Source organism: Chamaea fasciata, unplaced genomic scaffold (assembly GCF_029207755.1).
Source record: "Chamaea fasciata isolate MVZ Bird 193981 ecotype frontalis unplaced genomic scaffold, bChaFas1.0.hap1 SCAF_16, whole genome shotgun sequence".
Classification (NCBI taxonomy): Eukaryota; Metazoa; Chordata; class Aves; order Passeriformes; family Sylviidae; genus Chamaea; species Chamaea fasciata.
The window spans coordinates 14,589,193-14,599,564 of record NW_027094101.1 but is presented as its reverse complement, the minus strand read 5'-3'; the positions used below and the strand labels follow the sequence as shown (position 1 = coordinate 14,599,564).

Genomic DNA, 10,372 nt, shown 5'->3' with positions numbered 1-10,372 from the left:
GAACCCGGGCAGTCCCCGGGCAAAGGATGAGCGACACAATCACTGCTCTGAAAGGAAAATAATCCTCCATTCGGACAGATCCTGGGGGAGCGGAGGGAAGAGGGATGGGGTGGCAGGTGTGGAATGGTGTGGGTGTGGGTGCAGCATCCCGTAAAACCAGATCCTTCCGAGCTGGGAAGGCCGGGAAGGCCCGGCTGTGACACTCAGCTGCTGATCTCGCCTCGGATTTCATCCACCCCTCGATTCCGGAGCTGGATTGGGCCCGGTTTTCCTCACAGACACTTTGTGAGGCACTGCAGCCCCAGCTAAAACACTGGGGGTTGGGAGTAAAAATAACTGGGAGCACAATGATCAACGCCAAGCTGGCGTTGCACGAAGTCCCACCCCAAACGCAAACAAACCCTTTAAAAGGTAATATTTTGCCACTAGGACGGTGCTTCAGCTGGCTGCTGACTCAGGAGGGGCCGTGGGATGAGGAGGGAGTTCCCACGCATCCCGAGCAGGGAGGGGAGCGCAGGGTCCGGGCTGCCGGGGGCTTCCCCAGCCCGGCTCGGGGACACGGGGGGACGCCAGCCCGGCATGGGGAGCATCCATTAACTGCGCTTCTCGGGGCCGATCCGCTTTCAAGAACTTCCAAAAATAGCGGTGGCACCGCGCTGGAATGGGCGTTCGGAGGAAGTGTGACTCATGTGCCACCCGGCGCCCCGGCGGAACCGGGCGGGCACCCGAGCGGGGCTGCGGGAATGCGGGAATGCGGCAGGAGCGGGCACGGGGGCACCCCGATGCTCATTCTGGAGGCAGCAGACCGCCCACGGAGGGGACGCAGCTCGGGCTCGTCCCCGCCTGTCCTTCCCGCGGGGACCCGCTGCTGTCTGCGATTCCAGCTGCCAGGGATGACGGACACATGTCAGTCAAGGCCTGGCAGCGGTCGAGGGCCCCGGCGGGAATGAGCTGCTGGAGACAAACAGCAAAAACTGTCCCGAGGTGGGGAAAATCCCAGCCTGTGCCGCGTGGGAAGGCTCAGCAGGCCCGTGGCTGGCGGCTGGAGGGAGAGGTGACCTTGTGTGGCGATCCAGCCACCCTTGGGAGGAGGGAGAGCAGAGCTGGCTGCAGCGCCAGCCCCGGCCCAGCCCAGCTCCCAGCACATCCGTGCCTGCTGGAAAGAGCCCTGCGAGCATCCCACAGGGAACAGCTCACGGCCAGACCCTGCCACGTCTTTGCTCCAGCCTCAGCCAGCCGGGGGATCTCGGCTCGGGGCACAGGGAAGCAGGAACCTGCCGGGAATCTCTGCCGGCATCTCCCACCCGGCCCTCTGCTCCCCACAACGGCTCTGGACACATTTTTTCACCCAAAGGTGTTTTTTCCCCGTGGAAAAGGCGCTGTTTTCAGCAGGGTCTTTTGGCTGAAGGATGGGTGGGGGTGTCAGCTTCGGCAGGAGGGGGTTGGTGGCAGTTTTGGGCTGCGGGAGGGGGGGGTTGGGGAGCACTCCCAGCCCTGAACACCCTCCAGCCCCCACAGGGGTGGGCTATGGGCTCCAGCTCGCAGGCCTCCCACGTTGCCATGACAACTGCAGCATCCCAGCTTGGCAGGGATGGGAAATCTCCATCCCATCACCGCCTTGCCCGGACATGGCTCTGGCACAGGCAGCATCGCTAAGCCACGGAGGAGCACGAGGTGTTTTTCCTGCTGGCTCTGAGGGCTGGGCCATGCTCCTCCTTCCTGCACAGCCCTCCCAGAGCCACACGGCTCAGGGCAGGGGCAGGAGAGATTTCTGCTTTTCACATGGGGATCTTCCCATTCCAAACCCTTCCACCTGCTCTGGATTTGTGGGGTCCTGGCAAGCAGGGCATCCTCTAGGCTGCCCCCGCACCTTCCTGTCTTCTCTGGGGGGGGACAAAGTGGCCAGTGGGCTCCTAGATCATGGACCCTGCCCCTCCAGTTGCCCCAGATTTGGGGGCAGCAGAGCCAGGGGTGTCTGTGGGCTGGTGTTACTCCCGTTAATCAGAGCATCCTCTCAGGTGGCTCTTGCTCTCTGCAACCTCCCAACCCCTCAGCTCTGAGCCTGGAGAGATCCTGAGCTAATTCCTCGCTGACAGCAGTGGCACAGGGCTGGGGAGAAGCTTAGCTCCTCGTCTCAGAGGCTGCTGCACCTCCACAAAAGTCGCATTTGAAGAGCATTAATACAAGATTAATCGAGGTTTTAATAAACAGCGAATCGAGCGCTAATGGAGCCCAACTTGTAAGCCATGTGTAACACCCCGGGGGCTTAAAGGCATCCAGAACATGGCTGGAACATGCTGAAGGGGGATGTTAATCACCTTGTAGCCCTGAAGACACCGCAGGGGAAGGGAATTTTAGGGGAAAGGCAGCAGGTGAGCCTAGGGCACGACCTCACCTCTCCCACTGCTTCAGGACACGGGGATTTACAAGCATTTCCCCCACTCCAGCCCTGGCACGAAGGCAGGCAGAGGAATTTGGGACACCTGAGCGCCCCCGGGGCTGGAGCCACAACGAACAAGGGCAGTCTCTAAGGGAAGGCCAGATGTGCCCTGCAGTGGAGCTATCCCCAGTCACCAAGGAGGGGGTGCTAACTGGGGACCATTTGGAGTGGGCAAACCCTGCAGCTGGCCTGGGGTCCCTCTCCTGGGGCTGTCCCACCCTCCTGGACAGGAGCCCATCAGCACCTCCCTGTCTGAAGCCACTCCCAGATCTGATAATCCCAGACAGGGATTTAAGTTTCCTCCATCACCTCCAGCCAGGGGAAGGTCCAGCTCCCTCAGCCTCTGCTGGCCTCACTCCAGCTTGTGGCACCTCTGCAGCCACTCGAGGGACAGGCCTGGTTTGAGGAGCAGTGCCAGGAGCCTTTCCCAAGGACCAAGGTGGAGTTCCAAAGTGCCCCTGTACCCCGTGAGGGTGGCTGGCTCTGCAGAGCTCCTGGGTCATGTCTGCCTCCCAGGGCTGGCCAGGATGCCTGGTGTGTGCCAGGGCTGGCCAGGATGCCTGCTCCCCTGGCTGCCCAGACAACCGCCTTGGCTTCAGGGCCAGGGGGACTCCAATGTCTGGAGGCTGCCAGTTGTGCTGGCTGTGGCTGTGGGCTGGACATGGACTCTGGCTGTGGCTGTGCAGGAGCTCAGCAGCTCAGGATGGATGAACTGTGCTGGTTTAGTGGTCAGGAGCTTCTCAGAGGTCTTCGGTTTGCTCCATAGCACCTCGTGTGTTTGGATATCCCCCTGTGGGGGAAGGAGCAGCTCTGCAGGACCCCAGGGCACTTGGGCTGGCAGCAGGGTTGAACCAGGCCCAGGATTCTCTGTCAGGAGCTGAACACCATCCTGGCTTCCAGGCCTCCCAAGAAGGCTGGATCGTGGGGAAGGACAGGCCTGGGGACCAGCACAACAGCCCCGTTTGTCTCAGAGTGACCTCCCTGCAGGACGAGGCGTCCGGCTCCGAGTCACTGCCCAGCTTTCCCACCATTCCTGGGAGCCACCCGTTCCTGCTGCCCCACAGCCCTCAGGGAGACAGTCACTGGCCAGTCTGCTGTGAGACGGAATCAGTCACCACCCGCTCAGGATCTTCTGCCCGAGCTCTGGGAAGGAGGAGCCCCACAGCCAGAGTCAGCACTCAGATCTGGGATTGCGGCTGGTGGGTGTTCTGGGCTCCAGAGCCCCACGAGTCCCTGCCAGGCACGAGCCAAAAGCACTCTCCAGTCTCCAAGCAGCGGCTGCCTGCTGAGGGACAATGGCCAGCTGAGGCAGAGGAACAGGGACATTCTACCCCACCCTGCTCCCTCCTTCCCTCTGTCACTCGAAGTCTCTCAGGTGTCGGTGCCAGCCAGGTCAGCTGGTACATCACAGCATCCAGATCACAGAATTCCACAATGATTCAGCTTGGAAGAGACCACTGGAGCTCATCTGGGTCCCCCAGAGCATGGTGCTCAGGATTGTGTCCAGATGGCTCTTGAGGATCTCCAGGGAAGGAGCCTGGACAACCTCTCTGGACAGCCTGAGCCAGTGCTCAGTCACTGCATGGGGAGGAAGTTCTTCCTCATGTTGATGGTTTAGTGGGAATGTCAGAGGTTGGCCTAACTGATTTTGGAGGTCTTTTCTATCCCTAATGATTCCATGTCCAAATAGAACTCCTGGGATCAGTTCCTGCCCACTGCTGGCCTCCCTGCTCTGATCCTCCCTGCACACAGGGACACCCAGGGCAGAGGGCTGAACAGCCCCAGCTCCCTCAGCCTTTCCTCACGAGGAGATGCTGCAGTCCCTCACCATTTTCTTGGACAAACCAGTCACAAACAGGCCCATTGGAGCCACCCGGGGATCTTGAGCACCTGCAGCGCCTTGGTGATCTTGCTGTATGCACGTTTTCATTTTCAAAATCATCTCTGAAAGCTCCCAAAGATGTCAGGAGGCTCCTGATGGCCAGAAAAAGGCCAACATCCCACAGGTGAGCAAGGAGGAGACTCCAGGGGTCAGATCCATTGGTTCAGCTGGCAGAGCAGCCAAGCACAGCCCCAGGACAGGGCCAGGAGCTCAGCAGAGCCCCAGCTGAGGCTTCAATATCTCCACAGCTGTGGATGGATGGATGGATGGATGGATGGATGGATGGATGGATGGATGGATGGATGAATGGATGGATGGATGGGAGGGAGATGGACCCTACAGCCCCTCAGCTGATTTCCCCAGGAGTTTTTGCAGGCCCAGCAGCCCCAGTTTGACCCCACACTGTGTGAAAGCGTCCTGGCAGAGCGTCAGCCTTGGTTTACTGGATCAAACTGGTCACTTTTGGGGACGGGCCGTGGTGCTGCTGCTGGCCCGTGGCCATGCCAGGGCCAGGTGGGCCCAGACAAGGCTGTGCCAGCCCCGGGCTCCTGCGTGACCCAGTTAGAGCCTCCAGTGAGCTCCGGTGCCGCATTCCTGGCTGAGCATCGCTGTTCCCGGGTTTAATTACCCGCGGGTGACTCATCCCGGCCCCGTTTATCAGCCTGCACACAAAGCGCCCTTTGTGCTCCTCCAGCCCTGCCGGGGGCCATTGCCAAGGACCAATTAATCACCGGCTCCTGCTGCCACAGGCCTGGACACGGCGCCTCGGGAAGGGGGAGATCAAGGACTGGAGAAGGGCCACTGCCTGCCCCACGGGACAGAACTGGGACAGGAGCCCAGGTCCTGATCCCGCCCCAGGAAGACAGCGGTGAGGCAAGAAGCAGCCACCACCCCTGGCAGTCATGGAGTGAGGTTTGGGTTGGGTTTGAAGGGACCTTAAATATCTCCCAAATCCCCTGCCATGGGCAGGGACACCTTCCACCATCCCAGGTTGTTCCAAGCCCCAACCAGCCTGGCCTGGGACACTTCCAGGGATCCAGGGGCAGCCACAGCTTCTCTGGGCACCCTGTGCCAGGGGCTCACCACCCTCCCAGGGAACAGTTCCTTCCCAATATCCCATCCATCCCTACCCTCTGGCACTGGGAAGCCATTCCCTGTGTCCAGTTCTTCCATCCCTTGTCCCCAGTCCCTCTCCGGCTCTCCTGGAGCCCCTTTAGGCCCTGGAATGGGCTCTGGAGCTCTCCCTGGAGATCAGCAGTGGCTCTTGGCCAAGAGAGGTGGTTTTGTCTCTGTCAGCCAGTGCAAGGCAGGTATGTGTGGGCATGGGAGGTGCGTGGCACAGGATTATCATGTTTGGTGAGTATGGATGCTCCAAGGACAGCTCCAGCAGGTGCATCAGCTCCTCTTGCTTCCTGAGCCAGCCATGGACCTCGGGAGATGAAACCCAAGTGCCCAGTTTTGGGTTTGCTGGGAGGGCAGCAAGTCCTGCTGGCTGTGCAGTAATTCCCAGGCTGGTGGCTCTGAGAGGTGACATGGGACATTCCCAGGGCTCAGCAGGGCACGTGTGCACAGGGCTGAAGCAGAAACGTTTTTGGGGTGAAAGAGCCAGTTTGGCCAGGCTGAAAGTGCTGAGCAGTCCATGTGTCTGCACTGGTGGCTGCAGAGGGTCAGAGCTGGCACCCAGCTCCCCCAGCAGTGGCTGGGTGCTGACCCTGGGTCACAGATATCCAGAGAAGAGCACAGAGGCTGTGCCCAGCGGGGATGAGCTGCTCCTGCAGCTCCCTGCAGCTCAGCCCCTGCCCTGGTCATGCTGCCAAGGGGAGGGATACGGTCCCCTGGGATCCCCCCTCGGGGTGTCACTGTCCCACTGCTGCTGGGGACAGCCAGGCAGGAATTACCAGGGTGGTAACTGGGTAGATCTGTCCTTGGCACAGAGGAGCTATAAAGCTACAGCAGGAGTGAGGCTCTGCCTGTGCCCTGATGGGGAAAGCATCCAGCACCTGCACATGCCTGGGGACACCAATCCTTCCTGGGGAGGGACAAAGGGCTCACCTGAGAGCTCCCAGGTTGTGAATAAACACCATGTGCCCACCCCAGGGCACAGCAGGAGCTGTGCAGGGCGGGGGGAGCTGCTCTGTCCTCAATGCCTGCCCCTAAAGGGAGCTGATCAGGCTGGGAAAAGGGAATTTAGGCACCAGGCCCCGTGTTCCCGTTTTGACCATGGCAGGACCCTAAGGAGTTAACAGCAAGTGCCACCTTCTGTATTTTATCTCTCCTCCATTGAGGCAGCTCTGACACTGGCAGCAGAACAATGCAAAATTCTGATTAGCTCTGGTTTTCCAGCAAGAGGGGAGGCACAAGAGGGTGGGGATTTAATACTATTCTGCATAATTTTTAATCTAAATTCCATTTCTTTTCTTTTCTTTCTCCAGGAAGCAAACAATCTAGGGGGTTTTGTACTCAATTTCTTGCTTTCATAATCTAAATGAATTGTTTGCAAGTAGGAGCCAGCTGCAAAGCTGGCAATCTCGGACCAAATCTGCCTTTCTCCTAGTTCTTTCAATCATTAATTTGCTCCTCAGCTCTGATTAGCTAATCCTGGCTGCCTTGTGGCAGTTTCCAGGGAAAAACGGAGCAAGAGCTGCAACTCCCATTGACGGAGCCGGAGCCGAGGGCCGGATGATGGGATTGATTCCTGGTGGGTCGTGGTGCTCCTGCTCGTCATTTCTCCAGAGACAACTGGGGTATTCTCTAGGAGAAAAGGCTGGCGGGGTTATTTCTGGAATGCTGGCATTTTGGAAATACCAGAGGATGATGCTTTCCCCTGCTCTGTGCAGGGTGTGCGGGTTTGTTACGCTGAGATTAATTAGCTGGGCTTTAAAATAGGAATCCAAGGCACGGCAGCAGATCCTTGCTCGGAGGTATCTGGGTGCTGCCCCATTTTTGGGATGTTGCTGCTGTGCCTGGGGGATGTTGCAGAGCTGCTACGTCCATTTCCTAGATGGGAAACTGAGGCAGAGGCCTTTGCTTGCTGGTGCATGGAGGCGCACAGAGCTCAAACCTCAGCAGGGAAGTGTGGAAGGGGATGGGAAATGGGATGTGCTTTGTGCCAGGCCCTGGTTTGTTACACAAGGAATTAATCTTTACTTAGAGAGTGCTGAGGCCCTGGCACAGGGTGCTCAGAGCAGCTGTGGCTGCCCCTGGATCCCTGGAAGTGTCCAAGGCCAGGCTGGACACTGGGGCTTGGAGCAGCCTGGGACAGTGGAAGGTGTCCCTGCCCATGGCTGGCAGGGGATGGAATGGGCTTTGAGGTCCTTTCACACCTAAACCATTCATAATTCTCTGGTTTTATTAATTCATTCTATGAATTAATGAATTAATGGGTCTCAATTCATTAATTCATAGAATTAATTAATAAAATCAGAGAGTGGGAATGCTGCTGCCAAGCCCAGATGAGCTAGGGGTGTCCCACTGGAATGTCACCTCCCCAGGCTGACTGCTGGCATTCACCAGAGCATCCCTTCATGGTGTCCGTCCGTCCGTCCGTCCGTCCGTCCATCCATCCATCCATCCATCCATCCATCCATCCATCCATCCCCTCACGGTGTCCAGCTCCCTGTGATCTCAGTCCCACAGCCCTAAGGGCCCAAGTGACAGGGACAGGGCTCTGTGACCCTTGTGTCACCAGGCTGGCCAGGTCAGGGCTGCTGCTGGCCCCGTGTGCCCCTTCCTCACGTGCAGCTTCACAGGGCTGCTCCCTCAGCTGCTGTCTTTATTCCATTCCTTTTCCAGATCAAATTCCCCGAGTGCTGGGGGTGGATCCTTTTAATTTTCATTTGTTTCAAAGCCGTGCAGGGCTTACAAGCATGACAGAAATGCGCCTGGAGTGCAGGAAATGGCCTACTTAGCTGCAGGAGCAGAGCAGGCTCCTCCAGCACGCTGACTCCAAGGACCTCATCCTCCCCAGTGACCAGGGCAGCTGCCTGCTTCCCTCTCCAGCTCCCTCCTGGAGATGTTTGGCCCTACCACAAAGCCCAAAGAGCCCATGTAGGCAGAATAGTGCTGGGGAGCCGAGGCTGGGAAAAACTTCCAAGGTTGGACAGGGCGTGGGAGCAACCTGGGCTAGTGGAAGGTGTCCCTGCCCATGGTAGGGGGTGGCACTGGGTGAGTTTTAAGGTTTCTTCCAACACAAAGCAGTCTGGGTTTGTGATTCTGACACTGAAATGTTGTGTGAGGTCAGGCCAGGTCACTGTGTCCCCCTCACACCCGCCTGGCTGTGACAATCTCTTTTGGCTGTTCCAGGGGCAGGGGCTGTGTTGGGACTGGTCCCTGCTGAGGAAGCAGAGCTGGCAGGGCCACACCTCTGACAGCTCTGGGATTACTGGGCCCTTTCACCTCACCTGCAAAGGGACAGATCTCCCAGGTGTCACCTTGTCACAGTTTGTGTGAGCTGGGAAGGAGGAGGGCTCACCCCAGGCTCTTCCTGAGGGAAAGACCATGCAAAGAAGGGGCTCACGTACCCCCAGCACCCAGAGCTGGGCTGGCCACATTGCCCTGCCCTCACCTCTGGGACACTCACAGGGACTGTCCCTGCCACCTCTGCCGTGGCTGGAGCTAGAAGCATGCACAGAGTGACAGAATGTCCTGGGTTGGAAGGCGTCCAAAAGGATCATGGATCCAACTCCTGGCCCAGCACAGACACCCCAACAATCCCACCCCAAGCCTGAGCATTGTCCAAACACTCCTGGAGCTCTGGCAGCCTCGGGGCTGTGCCCATTCCCTGGGGAGCCTGGGCAGTGCCTGAACCCTCTGGGGGAAGAACCTTTCCCTGATCTGCAGCCTGACCCTGCCCTGGCCCAGCTCCAGCCCTTCCCTGTCCCAGAGGTCAGAGCTGCAGCCCCTGCTGAGCTCTGCCTCAGTCTCCTTCTCCAGCTGAACAATCCAAGTGCCCTCAGCTGCTCCTCAGACTCTTCCCCATGCCCATGGCCCTCCTCTGGACACTCTCCAACAGCTTTAGATCCTTCTGATATCGTGGCACCCACAACTGCCCCAGAGCCGAGGTGAGGCCACATCAGGGCAGGGTCTAAGTCTTAGTCTTTGCCTTAGCAGAGCAGGTGGGAACAGGAGGCCTCCTGGGCTAAGAGTCTTTCCTAAAGGAAAAAGACCCCGGTGGGTCACAGAAAGGCTGAGGGCCTTTGCATTAACACCAGCTTCCATTCCTCTGGGCTCCGAGAAAGGATCATAGGATCAGCAGCTGCTGCAGGAGGAGGAGGAGGAGGCAGGGCCGTGTGCCCACGGAGGGAGCAGGATGTGGGCTGGCACAGTCCGTGGCAGGGCTGCTGGAGCAGAGGCAGGTGAACATCGAGTTTTAATCTTATTGAACTTATTGGCCTGGTGTACTGAACCTCCAGGGATGCAGCTTTCCCTGACTATTTCCACTTCACTTGCTGTGGGTTTGTCTTTGGTCCAAAGAACACAGCAGCAGCAGCAAGAGGAGTCTCTCCACGGAGTCTTTGAGGCCTGGGGGAGATGGAGTCCCCAGGCACCTGAGAGACACAGCAGTGAACAGCTGCCCCTGTGTTTGCTTCCCAAGGTTTTCCCAGCCAGAGGAGTGCTCCAAGCCTTGCTCCCAGGACACAAGCAGATTGTCTCTGGATGGACTCCAGTGGGAAGCACAGCCACAGTTCAGAGGGGTTTGTTTTGGGGAGCTGAGCCTTCCTCCACCACACTCATTTCTCTGACCCATGCTAATGCCACACTTCCCACTCTGTGTTTTAATTCCAAACAAAAAGTGCTCTTAGAGCTGGTTGTGCCGTGTGTCCATCCCCACCGTGGCATCCAAGGCTGCCTGGGGGCCTTGCCCATCTCTGCTAGCAGTCCTGGGATTCAATTCGGTGGATGCTCTCTGATGTCAGCGAGTCAAAAAGGCAGCAGAGCAGCTCCTGGGCCTGGGGAGAAAACAAGGAAAGGGTTGGAGGAGAGCTGTGAGTGTCCCACAGCAGGGAACCCCTGCTCCTCGTGATGCTCAGGAATTATGTTCTCAAGGAACT

The 10,372-nt window shown here is 58.4% G+C and overlaps 1 protein-coding gene across 1 annotated transcript in view; it reads right to left on the bottom strand.

Moving 5' to 3' along the window:
• Positions 1–8,142: 8,142 nt before the first annotated feature.
• The window catches only part of DNAAF8 (dynein axonemal assembly factor 8), an 88,135-nt gene continuing 85,905 nt past the window's right edge, over positions 8,143–10,372 (bottom strand). Inside the window, exon 31 of the mRNA XM_066198407.1 lies at positions 8,143–10,270. Within this exon, the coding sequence (XP_066054504.1) occupies positions 10,193–10,270 (78 nt within the window). The 3' untranslated portion in view covers positions 8,143–10,192. The remainder of the gene's footprint in view (positions 10,271–10,372) is intronic.